This window comes from Podarcis bocagei (assembly GCF_964188305.1).
Source record: "Podarcis bocagei genome assembly, chromosome: 1".
In the NCBI taxonomy this organism is placed as follows: domain Eukaryota; kingdom Metazoa; phylum Chordata; class Lepidosauria; order Squamata; family Lacertidae; genus Podarcis; species Podarcis bocagei.
Window position 1 is genome coordinate 120,131,841 of NC_138125.1, and position 23,033 is coordinate 120,154,873.

General features: G+C 38.9%; 1 protein-coding gene across 6 annotated transcripts in view; it reads left to right on the top strand.

Annotated features, from left to right (window-relative positions):
- The window catches only part of OLA1 (Obg like ATPase 1), a 90,497-nt gene that overhangs the window by 32,960 nt on the left and 34,504 nt on the right, over positions 1 to 23,033 (top strand). For all 6 annotated transcript variants that reach the window (XM_081181797.1, XM_081181798.1, XM_081181799.1 and 3 more), the window contains 3 exons: positions 5,337 to 5,512; positions 15,242 to 15,322; positions 15,597 to 15,694. In XM_081181797.1, the coding sequence (XP_081037923.1) occupies positions 5,337 to 5,512; positions 15,242 to 15,322; positions 15,597 to 15,694 (355 nt within the window). The remainder of the gene's footprint in view (positions 1 to 5,336; positions 5,513 to 15,241; positions 15,323 to 15,596; positions 15,695 to 23,033) is intronic.

Below are 23,033 nucleotides of genomic sequence, written 5' to 3' on the forward strand. Positions count from 1 at the left end.
TCCTTCTTGAACTGTGGTGCCCAGAACTGGACACAGTACTCCAGGTGTGGTCTGACCAGAGCAGAATACAGTGGCACTATTACTTCCCTTGATCTAGATGCTATACTCCTATTGATGCAGCCCAGAATTGCATTGGCTTTTTTAGCTGCCGCGTCACACTGTTGGCTCATGTCAAGTTTGTGGTCAACCAAGACTCCTAGATCCTTTTCACATGTACTGCTCTCAAGCCAGGTGTCACCCAACAGTCTACCACTGAGATATGGGTGGGGCTGTAATTCAGTAAAAGAGCAACTGCTTTACATGCAGAAAGTCCCAGGTGTGAACCCTGGAAACATTGGTGGGGTGCTTCACATGGCCACTGTAAGACCTGACAATCAGCTGATCGTTGGGTTTTGTGAAGCCCTTATGAAGTGTCCCACAAGACCTAATGATCAGTGCTGTGGACTGTGTATTTGTTTGCATAGTTGGATTTAAAATCGTGTGGGTGAATAAGTGTTGGCTGATGTCATTATTATGTCACATTTGGCTTGCAAGGGGTGGAATAGATAACAGTCTGACCTACTGGACAGATCCAGTTCCCCACTTCTGCTTTATATGTCAACAGATGCAAAACACGTGAAGTGTAATAATGTACTAAAATGTTGCAATGTTCAGTGAATTTGTTTGTGACGTCCTCTGTTATCATAGAAAACTTACTCTTCAGAGGTTTTGACAAGCATTTGCTTCCAGAAATGGAACTCACTGAGTGCTTGTATGAATTGATACAGTATTCAGTGTCCTACCTAATGCAGTTTGCACCACCCATTTGGTTGATTAGTTCTGCATTCTCTTGTAGTGCTTTCTGCATATCAGACAATATTTTCCAGATCTTTTCTGCAAATGTAAAAAAGAAAAAGAAGGCAGCTGTGTCAATCTACACAGGACACGTATTCCAGAGAAAGATGTGTATTCTAATTATGTGTACATCTGTTCATTGGATGTTGTGCCAAACTATAATATGGTTCCTCTTACAAACTTTTGATTTCAGAACCCTGAAGGCCATATTCTGGAGCTCTAAGTTGCATCAGTTACTCATGGAGCTCATCAGTTACTCATGGAGTTCCCTTCATCAAGCCACCTTGAGCAGCATTTGGTAGAATGTGAGCTACAAATGTAACAAATAAAGTAATAATTTCATTGTAGTACTATCTTATTGCCCTGTTCCAGTGTGGCACACTGTGTATTGGATGGAGATGAGTTTGGCTAGTGAAGCGGCAGGAGTGTCTCCCCCTCCTGCTGCGACAAGCTCCTGTCTCCACTAATCTCCCAGAACCAGGAGAGGCATGAAGAGGGCAGAGGAGAAATTTGTGTCACATAGGCACAGTCTCAGATTGCTTAGGGAAAACCCTGGAGAGGAGGTGACTTTAGGCAGTTGGGGAGGGAAGGGGCTGGGACCTTCTGTCTCAGCAGCTGCTTCATGGTGGCAAGACCTACTGGAGATTAGTTGCTGTGCTCATTAGGCCTGACACTGCTGTGAAAATCCTGTTCCCTCCTCCTAATAAAGTGTTTACTTCTCTTTACTGCTGGCTTGTTACAGTCATTCAGCCTTGTTTAACTATGTTTTTAAAAAGCCATTTTTTTGTCTAGAAATAACACTTAAATAAGCTGCCTGATAATGAGTCAGCCTGTTGATCCATCTAGTTCATTGTTGTCTGTGCTGACTGGCAGCAGCTCTCTAGGATTTCAGGCAGGAGTCCTTTCCAGCCCTACCTGGAGATGTTGGGGATCTTCTGCATGTGAAGCAGCTGCTTTGTCATTAAGCCACAACCCTTCTGCATAACACCACCTCCTTGTCCTCCTTCCTCAGGCTACAGAGAAGCACAAGCTTGATGTAAAGCATTTTGCATGTGATTCATAAACAGCAGATACCGTAGTTTTCCGAGTATAAGACTAGGTTTTTTCCAATAGAAAAGAATGTTCAAAATTGGGGGTTGTCTTATACACGGATAATGCAGAGGGGGCACAGGAGATTGCTGCGGCAAGGGCTGTTGTTGATTGGCTGCCACTGCGGCAATTGTGTGGGTGATTGGTGGCGAGCGGGCAGACGATTGATGTCTTCGGCAATGCGCGAGATTGGCAGTGGCGTTCTGGCCCCAAAAATAGGGGTCGTCTTATACATGGGGGCGTGTTATACATGGGAAAATATGGTAATTCTGGGAAGATAGTTGAACTGGTGACTTGTGACTGCTTTTGCTGGGTGGGTGATTTCAAGAATTCAGCGCTAAATGCATACACTCTCCTCTTCACTGGACATTCACACTGTCCCCAAATGGCAAAGGGACACAAACTATTGATGCTTTCCCACCACTGTATGCTGTGTGCATAAGGAGTCTGGCAAGGCAACTCCTTTTGTTGGCCAGGTGGCATTAGTTTGAGTAGTTGCTAATCTGAAGTTGTTTTTGTTTGTAAAATACATTTCCAGGCTATGTGGGGAAATGCTACAAGGAAAAATGTAGGAAAGGTTTGATGGCCATCGATCAAGGATGAAGTACTAGTACATTTTCTGAACTGGCAGAGAGTTGGACCTTTAAGATTCTTACCAAATCTGCTAGACTGTGTTAGTTGTTTTTGTTTTGTTTTTACAAATGAGAAAATAGTTTCAGCAATTTGTTAGTGTAAGCGCTCCTAAAATTGTACATTGTGATTACTATACATATTTAAGCTAGACCCTAGCAGTTCATTTGTATAAATAAAATGTTAAAGAAAATTATTATTACAGTTGTTCATTAGTATAAATAAATGTTTAAGAATGTTGTTATTATTTTTTCAGTAATATATAATAACCTGCAATTATTATTATAATACATTGATAACAAAATATGTAATAATAATAAATATTATTATTATTAAGAACAACAATAATAATAATTTCACCCTTCACCAAATCGTCCCAGGGTAGTTTATGCACAAGTACAGGAATGAAAAGAGTAAATACAGAAAACTAACAGCTGACACTGGGGCAAGACAGTTTGAGCATATAACGCCAATCCTGACTTGACTGCACTGGCTGCCTGTTAGTTTCCGGGTCAAATTCAAAGGGCTGGTTTTGACCTATGAAGCCTTAATTGGCTCAGGACCACAATACATCAACAACCATCTCTCCCCATATGAACCGACCATGACCCTGTGATCATCCTCTGAGGCCCTTCAAAATGTGCCGCCTCCATGAGAGATCCAGAGGGTGGCAACATGAGAATGGGGCTTTTCTGTGGTGGCTTCCTGAATGTTCTCCAGAGTGAAGCTTGCCTGGCGCTTTCATTACATATATTTAGGTGCTAGGCAGAAACATTCCTCCTCTTCCAGGTCTTTGGCTTCATAATAATAATAATACCACACCCATCTGGCTGGATTTCCCCATCCACTCTGTGTGGCTTCCAACAGAATATTGAAAACGCGGTAAAACATCAAACATTAAAAACTTCCCTAAACGGGGAATTCCCTAAATTCCTTTTAAGCTGTGTCTGTCTGTGTGTGTGTGTGTGTGTGTGTGTGTGTGTGTTAGGGTTGCCATATTTTAAAAAGTAAAAACCAGGACATTCCAAAAGCTGTTGTGTTGTTTTTTTAAAAAAACAAAACAATGTGATTTTTCGATTTATTTGTGAAAGTTGCTATGCTATGTGATTTTCTCTTTTTGCACTTTGAACTGTCTTGTGGTCCTTGGATGAAGGGCGATATTATTATTATTAACAGTAATAAATAAGAAGAATAAACATGTTTGAAGATCAGGAGGAATATTTTAAATTTAGTGTGAAAAACAATTGGTAGACGATGGAGCAGATGATAAAGAATGAAAATTCGCTAGATATGATGAGCAAAAATTTAATAAGGACCATGGAATTCACAGAAATTGAAGGTTTAATGTGTGTGAGAAAGCGGCATAGAATATTACAAAAGTTAAAATGGGAGACGATACTTCTAAGGCTATGGTCCAGGTTAACATCAACAGAGAGAGAGAAGGTAAAAAATAGAGACAAACCAAAGAGATTCCAAAAGAAGAAACACTTACTGGGATTTTTGCCTTTGAACAATGTTGTGCCTTTCAATGTCCACATGGCAAAATGCATCTGATTTGCCCTCAGTATGCTAATTGAGAAGCTGCTGTTAATGATTCCGGTTGTGTAATTAGGACAATTTTTTTTTTAGCTCTACTGTTCCATGGGTCCTGAGGTGTAAGTATTGTGACATTCCCCATGTGAGGGGAAAGTGATGTGTGAATTGTCTCAAAATATGGTAGACTTGCATCTCTCTAAAAATATGTAGTAGATGTTGCTTTATTTTTTATGACCTCATATGAAGATACAGTAGCTAGCATTCATTCTTTAAAATGTTTTAAAGTCTCATTTCTAGAGTCAGTGGGATTGTTACTAAATAGTGCCTAAAATTTATGTTGCGCATTAATTCATGACTAGGTCTAAATTTTTAAATTATAGTTTGCTACTAAGACATATTTTTAATTTTTGTTTTCATGCTATTATTTATTGAGAACTCAAGAGTATCTCAGTTGAATTACATTGCCACATTATGTCTTTAGAGGGGCATAAAGTCAGTACACATGCTTCAGTAATATCTGGTTGTTTTACCCTTATGTTTCCATTGGCAATTTGAAATTATGGCTTCAACTGCACTTTAAATATGTGATAATAGCATGTGTTTCTAATAAGGGCCAGCACCATTTTGTTGAGATAGTGTGAATGGTTGTCACTCATATATGACAAATGCACCTTCATCTGCTTCTTTGATAGCCCCCTAAAAACCATACCCTCAAATCAGACCGATGAAATTAGCTGCTGTGTAAATTGTGTGTCTGAGTGGTTCATTATCTAATCACCGTCAGAACCATAGTGATAAAGTAGTTTGAAGCAGAGAAGAGGTCTGCCAGATGATTTCAGGCCTCCCCCCTTTTTTGTAAATCCTGTTTCCCTTGGAAACCCATTAGTACTGTGTAGAACTTCAGAATTCTTTGACATAAACTTCATAGCAATTCTAATGTTTACTGTATCTAATGAGTGACTTAAAATGTTCCTGTATTATTCTGAACCATTTATTTATTAAGTGCTATATAAAAAATACTTTTATTTGGCCACCTCTAATACACTGTAAGATGCAGTGACCCCGATACTGAAAATTACTGACAGATTTCTTGTTTGAAAAACACTTAAAATGCTTGTAATTAAGTTTTGCTCTGCCCTGGTGCCTATGACTGGTAGATTGTTTCTACTTTGTGTATCTTTCTTTCTTCGTCGTCCCCCCTCCACTCAGAATACTGCTTAACATCTGAATTTTGCTCCCCCTCAAAGGATCATTTGATGATGATGATATCACACACATTGAAGGAAGTGTTGCACCTGTTCGTGACATTGAAATAATACATGAAGAACTTAGGCTAAAAGATGAGGAAATGATCATGCCCATTATAGACAAACTAGAAAAAGTGGCTGTACGAGGAGGTGACAAGAAATTAAAACCCGAATATGTAAGTAAGAATATCTTCAATTTTTAAAATATTTTTTTCCAGTGTAGGAATGATTTTACACAGGGATGGTGCTTATCAGCTGCAGACTTTATTGTACTGGGAAAAAGGTGCTAGTCTCAGTTTTAAGACACCTCAACTTTCTACCTCAAAATTATTACATCTAGTACGTACCATGTTGCATTGTGTTAGTTACCTCAATTCTAGTTGCATGTATAAATGGTGACTGCGTAAAACAGTTCAGTAGTGAAGACCATTTGCTATGCCTATACATTTCCCCCCCAAGAAATTAAATTGCTTGGAAATGCTGTATCAGTGTTTTCATCCTCAGTTTTCGATTCTACTACTTAATGTATTTTAGGAGAAATGATAATTGTTCTGGTCTCTATACTTTCCACACTATGTTTTGCAAAAACACTCCTCATATGTTCTGCTCTTCTATTCATATTTCTTTAGTTATTTCTGTATCTAAAATTTGGTCTTTGTATGATATGTATTTGTACAGTGGTGCCTCGCAAGATGAAATTAATCCATTCCGCGAGTCTCTTCGTCTTGCGGTTTTTTCGTCTTGCGAAGCACAGCTATTAACGGCTTAGCGGCTTAGCAGCTTAGCGGCTATTAACGGCTTAGCGGCTTTAAGAAAAAGGAAACAAACTCGCAAGAACTCGCAAGACGTTTCGTCTTGCGAAGCAAGCCCATAGGGAAATTCGTCTTGCGGAACGACTCAAAAAACGGAAAACTCTTTCGTCCTGCGCGTTTTTCATCTTGCGAGGCATTCGTCTTGCGAGGTACCACTGTATACCAGTTCCAGAGTACACAATAGGTTGTATCAATAGAATTGCAAGAACCCCTTCTTCTGCCTCCCAGAAAGCCACTCCTGATGCTCAGGAGACCCCTGGAATGAAGGGGGGGGGGCGCGACTGAAATTTTGTGCAGCTCTCATACTCATCCCACACATTTTAGAGGCTCCCCCAAGATTTCAGAGTGGATTTTTTGGGAGTGCAGTAGGAAGAAGAAATTCATTTGTGTGAACATCTTCATGCTCACATTTCCAATAATACAATCTAATATGGGTATTGCATCTGATTTCACATATAAGTTTTAGAACAGCAAGTTGTATTCACTGTAGTTTAAGTATTGAAAGTGGTATAGTAACATGAACGCTATTGAGCTATAGATTGATTTCCATGAAGGTGAAAAGGTACCTTAATGCAGAATTCCTATATTAATCACATTGTTAATTGGAATAATATAAGTGATCGTATATATCCAGGTAAGTAAGACTGTCAGCCTGGCTGTTTGATGTTAGAAATCTAGATGTAGTCACAATCTAAATTCAAATAAATTGCTATAAATAACATAATATCCTCTCTCTGTATTTACAATTTTGCTCAGCACAGTTAAAAATCAAGAAAACCCTATAATTTTAGTGCTTCTGAAAGGACAATGGGACAGGGTAGTTTCTAAAAAGAAGAAGAAAACCAATGCAGGTGGCAGAACATGGTAAAATGCTACAAACAGGAGCAAGACAATTGTGTCTTTGAAGCGGTGAATTGATTCCAGGGCCTTCCCATGGACATTGTTTCCAGACCACTTGGAAAATGTGAAGGAGGATTTGAAGACCTCTGGAGATAGAAGGACTCTTGTTTCTGCTCCGAAGAGGAGATTTGTGGTGGTAGTTGGTGACCCCCCTACTGAGAGGGACCGAGACAGTAGTTTGTCCTCCTGACAAGTTGTGGGATGTTTGTGGTCTCCCAGGTGTGTGCGTTCAAAATGTCTACAGTCTACTGACTGTTTTCCCTTCCTGTGGATCCATGCGGGAACAAATACTCCTGCTAGCCACAGAGTTGAAAGTGTTACAAGCCCCTGGCTCTGGGTAGGAAGAGGAAGAATATAGGGGCATGGGTGGTGTTTTTGTCACTTTTCCTGTTGAAGGTTATGTCTAAAGATGAGAGAGAATGCTGGCTATGAATTTTGTATCATTAGGAAAGGTTTGAATTCTTAGAACATGGTTTATGCCGGGATGGGCAGACTGTGGTCCAGATTCAACTAACTCATTTTGTTAGCGGAAGCCAGCTCAAGGAGTCCTGCTGGTGCAAGGGGCTTTCCCCGTTCTCTTCCTCCCTTGTGCAGCTGCTGTCCCATCTCCCAAATCTGTACTGGAGGGAGGGAGGGGAGAACCCCAGAACAGCCCATAGAAGAGGGAAGATTGTTCCATTGGGAAGGCAGAAATGCTTGCACTTATGGAATGATCTCCTTGGTACTACTTTGAATTCTACCCAACTCTAAGAATTAAGGGTGGATCGCTATGAGCACCTGATTACTCCAGAACAAAACTCCATTCTCTTCAACATTTGTAAGTTCCAGCAGCCTAATTTATGTCTGGGAAGCCTTTTAGTTGTTGCTGCTGTTAGACGATTGGGATTCAAAGCTCTTGCTGATGAACTGCAAAATCACCTGGGCATCTACCAGTGGACCCTGATATACCTTCTGCCTGGTCTTTACTTTCAAGGGCAAGGACATTTGGCAGAAGTTGGATTTGGACTTTTGGCAGAGGCACATAACAATGGTTTGGAAGTACAGTATGTGTTTTGCAGGAGTCTCTCAAGCTTCTTCAGAAGGTATTTAAATGATTCCTGCCAGTGGGGGGGGGGGGAGGAGAGGTGGCAATGAGGTGCTAGACAGCAAGGTGCTAGACAGCATGACTCCATGTACTACCAGGAGAGTGAGTGAAAGTGGGACGGTGATGAAAGTTCCCGCAGACATATAGGGAAAAACTGCAAGGGAATTGTCAGTGTATAGCACACAATTGTTGATGTCTTCATGCTAACACACATATATACACACAATTTCCTTTTTATAAAATTACTAGCCTGGTAGATTAAGGAAATTATGGGGGTGTAGTTTATTTTGATTTCGGCAAGACTTTGAAAAGGCCCCCCATGCTAAATTTTTGACAAGCTGGTAGAATATGGGCTAGATGCTGCTACTGCTCTTTGTGGCTGGTTGATGGACTGTACAAGCAAGTTTCAATGACTCCTTGTCACCCCGGAGAGATGTGATAGCACAATTTTGTCCTGGGCCCATTGTTTAACATCCTTATAAGTGAATAGGATGGAGAAGGAGAGGGAATGCTCATCAGATCTGCAGATGATACCAAACTGGGTGAGTTATGAAGAACCTGTTGGATGAGGCCAGTGCCTTCAAAATCTTAAGTTCAGAAATGGCATTACTTTCCTTAAACAAATATTTAAAATCATGGGTAAACAGGAAAACATTCGAGGTGTGTGTTTGGAATGTGAAAGCTTGGTTACACTATTGTTGACAGTTCATCTTCTTTTTGAAAAAGAGAGTAAAGGGAGTTGGCCATCCAATTCTCTTATTATTATTTTTGCTGTGGCATGTGATTTTATTTTCATGATGCTCCTGTAGTCTGGCTGCCCCCCCCCCAAAAAAAGAGTACATGCACATTGTTAAGCATGGAGGAACAGACCTTTCTTCCTGCACATAATTACTTCGAAGTCTAAAGATGGGGGTGAAAACATAGTATCAAGTTATTTGTCTTTTAGTTTAAAGCAATGTTAAGCTAACTAGGATAATTAAGTATTTATAGAAAACACTGTTAGTTAACAAAGACAGTAAGTTAGAATTTGTTTTTAAAAAGAAATGAAGTTTAGTCCCTGTCTCTCACCCCCTAAAGCCAGAAATGTAAAATTATCTGAAATGCTGTTGTTGGGTCCTAACTCACACCTTTATTCCATGAATATATGTACTAGAAATGGGTACCTTAACTTGCTTATCAATGTTATTGTTTGATTAGGTTGTCATTCATGATTTAAAAAATCTTACCCTCTCATTGTAGTGTTAAAATGTTACTGTTAAGCTATTAAATATGTCATGTGAGATGTCCACATTTCTCCTTTGTGTGACAGGCCTTTCTGCATACTGCCTCCTTGCTCTAAACTAGGTCTCAATTCTAGGTGACAGAGTTGATTTACAAGCTTTGTTCAAGTTTCTGATCTGTTTTGGCTGCTTGTTCTCTTTTTAAGACTGTTTGGATTTTTGGAAATAAGTCACTGGTGAAAAAATTCTCCTGTATTTGCAGTGTAGCACAACAGGCCCTAGCTACCATAAGCTTTTACAAATGGAGGACCCCTGGGAGACAGATCTAGTTTTCCTCTGGTTTCCCCAAAAGCTACTGTCATCACTTTGCCAAACTTAAAAATAGTTGTTAGAATTTTGAAATCCAGGAGAGAGATTACACCCAAACTAGCTAACAAGCACTTTGTTTTTGCAGATGCCATTATGGAGCAATTTAGGATCCCACAGTCAGGAGCTCATATAATAGCCTTGCTCCCCAAGCAATCATGCTAGCCTGATGGTAAAGGATTTCACAGGCTCTCCTGCATTGAGTGGATCTTGGCAGTTCTCAAGAAGGGCTTTGAAGTTTCAGCTGTGGCAGTTTTGCATATATAACAATTTGCTGTTCACCAAGGTTGACTGGAGTGTACCTTAGTTTGGAGAGCAGAACCAGATGTGCCCCAATACCATGAGGCTTTCAGCCACATTTGCCCAGTTTTCTTTTGGCAGGCAGTAAGGTCCTTGGGGAGTTGCCTTTTGTCTGTCCTGGTCAAAGTAAGAAGAAAGTCTTCATCTTGACAAGGCAGAGCTAAGGGAGGTCCTGAAGGTCTGCAGAAAAGGCTCAGCACCCAGGTCTCTTCCCTGAGATGGGCAGTGTGTTGTGTTAAAGAATTCTTCATTTGTCCATGGGTAATCAGACTCTGATCTGTCCTCCTTTTGAATTGACATTGCAGTTCGGAGGTTCTCATAGGTGGGTGCACTGTCAGCCAATAAGGAATTGTGTATCTTTGTCAAAATGAAGTATTGCTCAGGTCTTAGCCTTTGCATGTGCTAAAAGTCATGTTTTTCACAGGTCTTGGAAATTTGATTTACCAAAATTCTGCACTCATGGCAATGGCATTAGCTTGATCATAGAATAATAGAGTTGGAAGATACCCTGAGGATCATCTAGTCCAAGCCCTGCACTGCAGGAATATACAGCTGTCCCATACGGGGATCAAACCTTCAACCTTGGCATTATCAGCACCATGCTCTTAACCAACTGAGCTACCCAGGCTGATGTGAGAAGTGCTCTTACCTTCTAGCCTGTGAGAACAGCTGGCACCGGAGAAATGAAATATATTTTCTAGGGTTTCATGTTGTGGGCCAGAAAACGTCATGAGTCATGAAGGCTTAAGGAGGCCACCATTTCTGCTTGGGAAGCAGTGGATATCAGCTGCTGGTATTACTGCACACACAATGATACATAGCATTTGAGGGCAGGTTTCTCTTGGAGGAGTTCTATAGATATGCAATGTTAGCACCTCCTCACATATGTGGACATCCCATGGATGGAGGCTTCTGTTTCCAGAGTTGTGACCTTGCATAAAGCACAAACTTACTTGAGGGAGAATACTGGGTTTAATAAAAAAAATATTCCAGATACAGAGGGAGTCCTCTGTACATGGTGGAAGGTAATATGCTATTACTTAGCATATTTTTTTGTTCTTCTAGGTGTACCAAAGGTTGCTGGTCTCCCCATAATTTTGTGTTTTGCATGATCCACACTTATAGGCACCACACACAGTTTCTTGTTTTTACTGCTTTGGTTCTTTTCTCTTCTTAAATGTTACTGTTTTGGTATCTGGTTATGGTTATATTTGGTTTTCCAGTCTCTGTGATCCTCCCCCGCACTTCCACACCAAGTAGTTTGCTTCCTGCTCTGCCAGTTAGGGTCAAGTAGGGAAATCATCTTGTTGATAAGATCAAATTTTGTTCATCTCTTCCTAAAAGAAGAAAATGCTATCCCAGTTTTGTTTTGAAATATTTATATCCCACCTTTCTGCTTGGCATCCAAAGCAGCTGAAAAGAATGAAATTACCCCAAGGCAGGTTATAAATAAAACAGTAAAGTAATTAAATTCAAAATACAACACACCAATTCACAAAACATGGATAAGTGATAAAATGAATAGTCACCAGCATATTAACTCAATCCCTACCAAAGGCCTGCAAAGAGGTGTGTTTTTAACTGCTAATATAATGGCATTCTACATACAAAACCCTCCCCTGGCGTATAAGAAAAGGGGCATGCGAAGGGAAAGGCAGGGGTTGGAAACCTCCTTCTTGAGACTCAGCTCTATACCTACAAGATTTATTTTTTTAAAAGAACAACAACCATGTAGTAGCATTCAGGTATGTGAAGTGTTACACGCACAGGTATAACCACCTCTCTGAAAACTAGGTTGGTATAGACTGCCTTCCATATACTTAGGAGAATGGAAAACTGACTTCAAAGTTCCCTTTTCAACCACTATTCAAATATGGATAATAGTTCAGAAGTGCTCCCCCTGTACCTTCAAACTATTCAAATTACATTATACTTATTTTATTTACATTTCCAAAAGCCTGAACATTGCTTCAAAAATACAATTTCTGTTTCTTTGTTTGAGTCATTTATCTGGTCTCAAAAGCAGAAGGAATGTCATGCAGTACTTTACTTCAGTAGAATACCATAATCATTCATAATGGCCATGGTCCAGCAAGTCTCCAGAGCACATGCTGGTGACTTTATTGTTTTTTTTCCTCCAAAGGTTTTGAAGTACGGCTTTTCTGTTTGAGAGGGGGAGGTGGAGGATTGGGGGGGGGGGGAGAGAGCCTGCTAGAATGGAAAGGAGAGGAGAAATCCCAGCAGCTCTCACAACATAACTTGCTGGATCATAGACAGCATGTTGTAAGGTTTGCTGGTAACTTTCCCAACCTTTCCATTATTTTGGTTTAATTTGGTACTTGTGTGCTCTTATTCCTATAAATCAAAATATTTGAAAACTCTTAAAACCACCAGATGGAACAAGAGGAAGACCAACTATAATTCACATTGCTCAGGGTTATCTTTTAAACCTTATTTTCTGAGATTTGTGAATTAAAAAAAATCATCAGATGCATCTTTATTACATCTGTTTAGATTTAGATTTCAGACTGTACTAGTATATTAACCACTTAAGGATAGGACTTCAAAATTCTCTGTTTATTTCATGTTCAGTGTTACTTTCATTGGAAAGCTTGATTTGAGTAGCACATAAATGCAGTACGTAAACTATAAAATGAAATATAAAACATTGTCGTGTGTGTACTTAAATATCCATGTTCATGTCTGCTTCACCCTGGTCATTGAAAACCAGCCCAGAGAAGTCTTACAAACAGTTTTTAGCAGATATTTAGGCTCAGGTTTGTGGCATATTTCCAGGGGAATTGAGTTTGACTATTGAAAAGCATCTACAGAGTGGCTCTCTGCCTATTCTTTATTTTTAGTTTTGTGAGTAAAAGGGTATTTTTTCACTGATCTGAAATATTGTTAGAATTACCTTTAAACTAGAGCTAGTTTGCCAAATATGAGTTGAGGTACCTAAGTTTAAACTAGAGTAATATATTGTGTGCTGTTTTTCATATTAACAGTGAAGATGGTCAGTTGAACAATTGGAGCAGGAATGGAAAATCTACATTGACACTTTAACTGCTGTTTGCTTGTGCAGAGATAATTGAGGGATAAACCAAATATAAAAGACAGCTTTCTAGTCATTATCATGTAGAGTCTAGAACCTGAACTGTTCAGTCCCACAGATTTTACCATCTACTTTACAAAATGGAATATATCAATGTTTTGGGGAAACTATAATACTAATGGCTTTTTAAAGATGAAATTTGTAACTAACATTATGTTCTAAATTGTAAAACTGCATAAAATTCCACCACTAGTAAAGAAGGATTACTTGAGGAATTCTTCTAATAACGAAGAGAAGTTTGGCTTTAGAAATGCATATTTTAAACTTCAGTGAAGTATTTATTTATTGAATAAAGCACAAAACATAGATAGGTCCCCAAGATAAGATAGTTCTACTATGTTGTTTTTTTTGAAATGTGTAATCTTGTTGCATGTCTCTACATAAGCTATTCTGGCCACTCATCATAGTAACCAGCTGGGCCATTTCACCTGCTGGAGCCATTAAAGAGGACTCTCTCCCCCTAGATTAATCCCCTCCGACATTAGTTTTTAGCTATGACAACTGGAGCAGGCATTCAGAACTTGCAGGTGGCCAGTGTGACGCACATAATTGCCTACAATTTTAGGCAATGAATAAAAATGGTCTACATTACTTGTCAAAGGTTGTATATGCAGTGCCAAGTGAGATCTATGGGAAGCCTTTTAGGGTTTAAAGAACATTTAATAGCAAGGCTGCACAGTGCTTTTTTAATCATAATGCATTTGTAATATAGCACTTTGATCTTCTCCTTGTAGGAAATGGTGTTACATTAGCCACTTTTAAAACATTTATGAGTGAAAATCAGTTATAGGAGAGTAAAAGTGATTATTCTTGGGCAGAACGTGTTATATTTCATTAAAAGTTTTCAGCTAGCCCCTTTCTTGTTAAAATCTGTGGGGAGCCCTGTTCCTGGAGGGTTACAAATCAGGATCTAAGGATTTAGAAGAGCTTTCCTCTTGTTTTTCCCCTGAAGCAGTTGCGAGATGGGAAACATTAGTACACTAAATACTGAAGCTGTGTGTTTGTAAATGTTTAACCTATTTATTGAGAAGGTAAACATGTGCTTTTGAGAAAATTCTGATGACTAGAAATCCGTTTAAAATTATCTAATTGAATATCATGCCCATGGTAAATTTCGTGAAATGCAATATTTAAAGCATGACCATAAATTATCTCTGGCAAAAATTGACACTAAAACGCACTACTTCTAGAAGAGCTTGGTTTGACCTTTCAGACCTAAGAGCCTTTTATTAACACCTGCCTGTAAGGCAAACCTTGCCACACGCAGCTTTCAGATTCAGAGCCACAAAACTGATGAGGAAAGGCTTGAAGGGTTCAGTTTGTGTCACTTGCTGTTTGCCGTTTCCATTTCACAGATGATTAATCTTTCTGTGAAGAAAGGCCAGAGAAACAAAGCACATTGGGCTCTTCCTGCAGTTACTCCTTCTGAATGCACACTAGCTTGCTAACTAAAAGGCCTTTAGATTTCCTGCAGGGAGAGATGTTCTGAAAGTGAATGCAGCTGGTTGGAGGTCACTAGTGCAAGGCTCTTGCCATTGTGTAATGGAAGCTTTGGCAGGTTTCATTTTTGGAGGAAAGGAGAAGGTGTTGACAGAAAAAATTAATGTAGAATATTGAGGCCTTTGGCCATTTGAATTAATATCTTGAATGGTGGATCATCAATAATCAGCTCAGTTTCTTTGGCTGTCAGTGGTTTTTTTAAAAAAACAACAACACACACATCACTTTTTGCACCTATTCCTTTGTCACAGCAGCATGTTTCTCTCATATATGGTTTCTTATAAGGGATGCTTAATTACTACACCAATACGCAGTTTCAGGAAACAGATTTATTTATACATGCAATATTTCATCCAGCTTGGGGAGCAGAAAATATCATTCGTATTTCTCAATGAAGTCACTAAAAGGTTTATTTCCTGTTCATCTGCTCCTAGCCCTAACGTGACTCCTGTGTCCCTTTCTCATTCATTATATATGAAATTTCAGTTAGAAGGCACATAATATTTTGTTACCTAAAACGACTCCCTCATGAGAAATAACTGATAACAGTCTGGCATATAACTGAGTATATTCTACTTTAATGTCTTTTGTTTCTTCCTAATTCTGTGCAGGACATAATGTGCAAAATCAAAAGCTGGGTAATAGAAGAAAAAAAGCCTGTCCGGTTCTATCATGATTGGAATGACAAAGAGGTAGGCTTATGACTATTACCTCATCCACTGTCTAATGTCTTTCCTTTAAAAAACCAACAACAGCACAAAAGTATATCAGATCTTTGTGTAAACCTTTTGATTTACCTCCAGTAAATTAATGCCAACATTTGGAAATCATGTGCAATCTTTTTAACAATTTACTTTATACTTAAGATGCTAAAATTATTTATTTATTTATTTATTTATAATCTAATTCACAACACTCTATCTCTTGCTGTCTGTGTTAATGTAGCTTCTATTTTCTTACTTTTAGATTGAGGTGCTGAACAAACACTTGTTTTTAACTTCAAAACCAATGATCTACTTGGTTAACCTCTCTGAAAAAGACTATATTAGAAAGAAAAACAAATGGTGAGTTTGTTGCCTTTATCTTTTGTAGAAAATTCACGATGCTTCTGAAAGGCACCTTTGTCAAAATAATGGTTAGTCGTGATTTTTGTACTTGGAGTAAATCTAAATGTCTTAAAGCTAATATTGGCAATGTACCTATTACCTTGTCTTTGGAATGCAGTAAAAGTAATAAAAAAAAACTCCCTTGAAGATCTATAAAACTAAAGTAGCAATTTTCTCTCCTACCTTTTAGTTTATTTTGCAATATTGAAGGAAAAATAACCATAAATAGTCTTGTAAGTTGTCTATAATATTTAACTTTAGAAAGAAGTCATTTTTCATGCCAACCTTCTATTTATTGGATGTTGAAGGGTAAAAATGATGCCATAATATGGTTGGTAATATGATAAAAAGGAGATAGAGTGCTCCATATATATGCATAGAATCATGACTCCCATATAGTTCAGGGTAAATTCAAGGTGTTTACAACTTTCTGCTTGCTGGGCCACTTCTTAAAATGCAGCAGATGTCATGCATATGGTTTGCTATGTGCTGTTCAGAAACTTTTATTAATGTTGTCAGTATGAATGCATATATAATGGCTGAAGAATAAGATGTCTGTCAAACAGGCAGTGACCGGGATGAAGATCCAACCCCAGAGTGTGAGGATACATTAGAAATGGAGAGATTTTGTGTAAAAGTTTCAGATGAGATAAAACAGTAGTTTTAGGGAAGAGGCGCTTAAACTGTTGCATTGGAAGGAAACATTAAATCACTCTTCTTTTAGTTTTGTTACACATTTTCATAGCATACAAAATTACAAAAATATCACTCTGAAACACATTTAAGATTTGCTTATTGCTTTGTCAAAGTATCCAGACCAGTGTATCAGAATTCGCTTAAAACATACCCTTTCGCTCTCCCTGTACTTCATTAAGTACTTAGATGCACATGGTTTCAATTTTCCATTAAAATTTCTCATTTCCATATGATATCAAAGAGTGAGAAGGCTTTAGACTGAAAAATAAACATTCATAGACTGGAAGCCCAAGCAATAATTAATGTCAGATGGTTAACTCCAATAAGTTATTAGAATAAATTCTGTAAAATAATTTCAGCTGAAAACTGCCCTGCTCCTAGTGTTGTTGTGCATTTATATTTCTTCTAAGGAGCATAATGCAACTTTAAAAATGGTCACTTTAAGGGCATTTTAAAACTTCTGGTTCAGAATCTTTCCCCATAATGAGTTACTGTTTTTGAAACTGCATCTAGCCTTCAAGAAACTTTGTGCAATCAAGCAACTGTGCCTTCAGTGTTGTGGTCTGGAAGGCATTTTCAAGTTTAACACAAATGTAATGCAGTAAATCTTAGCATTCTTTATTAAGGGCTCTTGTAGAGGTTTCTCAAGTGCCACAGTAAAGATAATAAGCATCAGAATTTATTTGAAAATGGGCAGGTTAGTTTCCCTACACTAAATGGATCATCACACCTACATTAGGGTGATCACAGGTAGAGCTCACTGCCTTTAATTGTATAGTAAATACCTTTTCTCAGACCTTAATGGTAGACAGTCTTGTTAGGAGACGCCAGTCTGTCATTTAGCCATCTCCAGAACCACAACCACCCTGCCTTTTTTGGTGAGACCAAGTTGTGATGATGAAATGGAAAACTTAGCATATATATTACAATTTTTAAATTTATAACTATTTTATTTATATTGTGAAATCATAGTAAAAAAATCTTACTGTGTTCATGCAGAACTGATGGTTGAGGTTTGGTTTAAAAAAATATCCTGGTTTTACGGATGTTAGTGTAATTGTAGCTGAAAGATCAAAGCCTGGGATAGCTGAGTGATGTTCCAGAAGAAAATTTACCACATAGCCATTTACAGTACAGTTTCTGCCGCCTGCTGTTCCTATTTTCCCTCAGGCTAGCCATTGACAACCCCCTGTGCATCCCTGCTCGTAAAAAATGATTGAGGAAGTATTTGTCATGTATTTATGAGTGGGAAACATCGTCTGATATGGAATGGCATCTACTGAAGTCGGAATGATGACTAGTTTTTCCTTCCTTCTGGCAGAGTTGCTGATCTTTAAATCCACTCTTTTTATGTTGTATATATATTTTGCATTAAAGTGCAGAATAATTTTTTTATTATGAATTCTGTAATAATGAGCCCTTCATTGTTTTTGGCAGTGTAAGCAGATGCAAACAATTAGAATATATTTTATTGGCAGATGTATTTTAATTTGCTTTTTCGTTCATGTTCTTAATATGAACTACAGTTGGATTAGTTGCTCAGCTAGCACGACATATTTCTTGATTTAATTTGTGGTAAGGAGGTTAATGTTAATTCAGGAAGGATGCAGCAGTAAATATTTTCATAGGGTTTTCTCTCTTTTTTTACAATGGAGTAGTATTTACATCAACATCAAAGAGTTGTTTTAAGGTTGTGGCAGAAGGAGAATATGGAAAGCTAAAGTGATCATTTTTTGTTTCCTGTATATCACCTTTTTTCAACAAATGAACATTTTTAATTGCTAGTAAAACACACTAACATTTAAATAACATGTCATTTTTCAATCTTAGGGGAGAAAACAGTGTGAATGATAGGACTTTTGTGTACTAGAGAAGGTAGCATATTGACCTTTTGAAAGGTATAAAAACTGGAATGACTCCAAGGAACTACTTACTGGCATTAACAATGTTAAATTAGTCATTCAGTTGATTTATGATTAAGACCTTGTTCCTGAGGTGAAGCTGACATGGCAGCTGTGTTAGTTGCACTTTTATTATGATCAGATGACACTAATCATGATGTATATAGGAATCTACTTCAGCATTTTAAAATACAACTTACTATTCTTTAAACAAATACTTAAATAATCAAAAGCCTTCACAGTAATTTAAGCTTTCTTTAGAGATTGTAGAAATGTAACTCTTTATCTAGTACTATTTCTATACTATATATTGGAAATAAAGTGTGATTTCTGCTAGTGAAATGCTGCCTTGTAAAACCTGAGCTATGAAACTGGATGGGGCACAAACATTCTTGTGGAATCAATTGGGGATTAAATTTATTGTAGCTTTGTATACCAGGGGGCCATTGCAGTGCATGCTGACTGATCATCTTATACAAGAGTACATATGTCACCCATGTGTTCAGTATGTTGACACATTCTCCCTTTAGAACAATAAAGTGAATTGTATATTATGTACACATCCCAATGCAGATTTTGGAAACACATCTTCTCTGTTAATACTTGCATTTATTTGAGCTAACATTTGCAGATGGAAAGATAATTTTGTATTCTACTTTAATATTATTTTTGAACCTCAGAAAGTTAAGTAAGTTAATAAGTTTGCGCATCCAAATCAAGCAACAATGGTTTGAAAGAATATTTGGGGAGGTGAGTGCTTTTTAGTCTGGGCTTTAGGCTCTTAACTCTTGGAAATCCCAACACACATGATGACCCTGACATTTCAGGAATATTTGTTGTGTACCAATCAACAGGATAAATTTGTGGTTATCTTTAGTTGTATTTTTAATTCTAAGGTGAACAAATTTTAACGTGTTTAACTTTAAGGTTTATTTGGTTCTCAACAGGTTACCCAATTTCATGATAAAGTGATGAAAACAATACCAGTTTTATGGTATAAGGATGAAAACAAAAATCCATGAAACTACTTCCTATGCTGTTATAGTGTTGCTGAACACTGTAGAGTTATTGTTGTTACTTTTTCTTCCTCACTATTCACCACAAGGTCCCAGGTCGGTTTACAACAATATTAAACATACAAGAAGAATAGATTGGGTCATATATAGGGTTACAAAAATGAGGGTAAAGAGCTGCATTCCCAGCATATGATGAAAGCTAGGATTGCCATATTTCAAGAGGTAAAAATCCAGACACACAAAGTTGTCGAGCCATTGCCCAAGCCTGAACCAGAACCCGGGCCTCCCATGCCAGAGCCAGTGCCTGAATCAGAGCCCAAGTTGCTAAAGCCTGAACCAGAGCCACACAATCAAAATTTAAAAAACTTAAAAACAAAAAATCCAGGACATTTGCTTTAAAATGTAAAACTCCCCCTGGATGGGCATGTAGGACTTCCCCCCCAAAAAAGAGGACACATCCGGGAATTCCCGGACATATGGCAACCCTATGAAAACAATGCAATAAAGGTGCCAGATGCAGACCTGTAGGGAGGCTGCAACAGAGAATTCCCTCTCCTGAGGTGCTGCTCCCCAAGTTTCTAAGGGCGGTGGATCTACCAAGAGGGTCCCTTGGCTAGCCATAACTTCTGAGAAGGTCTGTAGGCAAGGAGACAGTCTTTCAGATATTTGTAGCCTAAGTTGTTTAGGGCTTTAAACATTTAATGTCCTTGTCCGCTTGTGATGCATGTTTGTCTTCCATGAACACGGTCTTAACAGTGAGCCTGTAAGTGTCTGTGGAGGCTGATTCTGGATCCCCACGTCCTTCCACAGTAAGGACATAGGTTTCCGGGCGGGAGTTGATCACAGTGAGGGTTTGCCAAGCGTGCCTTCCTCTTAGCTCGTTTCAGTTTTTGCCCTGAGTATCTGCTTCTTCAAAGTTCACCTTTGGTAAAGGCTGTTCTCCTGTTGGAGCACTCACAGGCCAGCGTTTCCTGGTGAGTACATGATGCATGTGTTCACCATGCCATTACTAGAAATGGAAGGCTTGGAGATGAAGAAATTTGCATCAAGAAAGGAAGATAATATGCATCAGGGGGGCTCAATACTAACGCATGAGACATGCATTTCTTGCCATGCACCTGTCATAATGCTGGAAATGATGGAACGCTCCTTGTTGAGCCTTGTGTGGTCATACACTATGTCTGCAAAAAAGTAATAATAAAAACATATTGAAGCACATACAACCAGTAAAATCAGACTCATCTGCTCCAGGTGGGTGTAGTAGACAAGAGGAGGCAAGGCATTTGGGACAGACAGCTTAGTATGGGGTTCAAGCTGAAGCAACTTTAGAACATTGCTTCAGCAATACATAACCCCCCATGGACTTAAATAAGGCAGCTCAGTCTGGGTGGTTAGCTCCACCCCTAGTAGAAGGAGCTTCTGGTTAAAGGGACTTTTCCTGTTCCAGCAGCCATAGACTCCTAAAGTGTGGGAGACATGATAATTCTGTTGGAGCTTCTGGACTGGAGTTCTTCGAGCTGGATGGGCAGCAGTGCAGTGACCCAAAGCCAGAAAGGTATTGACAAAATGGCCACCTCCTGTGCTGGAGCTTCCAGTATATTTGGGGGCCATTGTGCCCGGCTCTGTGAGCAGTTCTCTTTTACCATCTGGTTCTTCCATAAAGTCCATGGCCTTGTCGCTTAAAGGGGAGAAGTTGAACTCTGAGGTAATGGCACAGACAAACCAGTACAGCTGATAGAAATGTAAGGATGTAAAAAGAATATTGAAGGAAGAATTCCTTCATCAGCCTTCATGGTAGAAGATACTGGAAATAATCCATACTGGAGTCCAGGTTATTTGAACAGCATGTGCACAGTCTAACCAAATAGCATTTCTTCAGTTTCACCATGGAGAGGTAGAGAATATCCCTCCAAAAATGAGAAGCTTCCAAAGTTATCCAAGATTTTCCACTTCAGGACCAGTTAGCTGTTATTTTACCATCTTTCTTTCATGTTTCAGACTTTCAATAAGTGAATGAACATGAAATGATTATAGTCCTCGGGGCACACTTTCCCCTCAACATCCTTACTAATTGTACCTCATATATTTCTCTAACATTTCTTCTTATGGTGCACAGAGGGCACTGTTTAAAAAACTATGCCTAGGATTGGAGCTAAGTAGCCCGTTCAGACAACTGGACTTTGCGTTACATCAGTTGTTAATGAACTAAAGGTTAATAAGTGTGAAAATACCCAGCATTTATCCCATATGGCAAAATTTGACTGAGTGTTGTGGCTAAAGGCAGGCCCAGGGAAAGGCAGGAAAAAGCACTTTGGTTTGGGGTGAGGGCAGTTCACCCCAAAGCAAATCAGAGTAGAGGCCATTAGCCATAGCATGTACCAGGAAGTCCCTGAAGACTTTTAAGCTCAGCCTAGAACCAAGAAATATAAAAAATCAGTGTGGCCATCAAAACAACTCAGTCTGCATTTCCTCAAAAGATAGCAATGGCAAATTTTAAAGACTGGAAAACATCAACCTCAGAAGCAGAAGAACCAGAAGAAGAATTATCCATGGTCTCATAGGCCTTCCCAGATTTTCATGGGGAAAAAATTATTGATTGGATCTATTTCAGTCTGGCTTAAAACTGAAATTGCCTTGGTTGGGTTGGATTGACCTGGAGATGAGTAGGGGGAGTGTGGCCCTGTTTATTATTTTGGACCTCTCAGTGGCTTTTTATATAACCAGCTGTGAATATCCTTCTGGGGCACCTTGCCAGGATAGAACTGAGAATACTGTACTTTAATGTCTACAGTCCTTCCTAGAGGGGGAAGTCTCAGAAGGTGCTGCTGGAATACTGCTTCTCTGTGCCATCCAGTCAGCATCTGTGTTACCGCTTTTGGTAGTGGTCTGGATAGAGGTGAATGAAGTAAGACTTCAATCCACACAGGTGTATGGCTGCTCTTCTGTGATCACCTGGCAAGGGTGGCCAGAAATGCTCTTTAACTGATATGCCAACCGTGACCATATCATTTAAAAAAATGACCTGGCCACAATTATTCAAGCTATAATACAGTGACATCCATATTGAATTTCACCAATATGCTCTACACGAGGCTGCTTTTGGAGAGTGCTTGGAAACAACTGGCCCAAAATACAGCAGCCAGACTTTTAGCAAGGGCTCACGGCATATAATTCTGATTTTATCCCAATTTATTTCAGTTTGTACCCAAGCCCAATTCAAGGTGCTGGTGCTTTTAAAGCCCCAACCCGTTTGGGGCCAAGATATCCGAAGGACTGCTTTGTCCTGTATGTACCATCCTGTGTGCTCAGATCCACACCCGAGGGTGTTTCCTTTGTAGATTGTGTGGTAGGCAGAAGAGTTGGGACCTTTTCAGTTTTGGTGCTGCATTTTAATTGAATATATTTAGTTCATTTGTATCCTACCTCTCTTCCGAGGAAGTCAAAGCAGTATTCATAGTATTCCACTTTATCCTCACAATACCCCTTGCTATAATGGAGAAATAATGAGCTTTAGGACTGAGTGTGTATTAGAATTTGGATCTCCCCAGTTCTAGTCTAACCACTATGCTACATTGGCTGTCAATACGCTTCAGAATGTTTTTCCAATAGAGATCTGCTTGTTCTCTGTTTGGCAAACTGAACTCTTTAGAAAAAAAGGCTATTGCTGATTGTTGTTTTATTTAG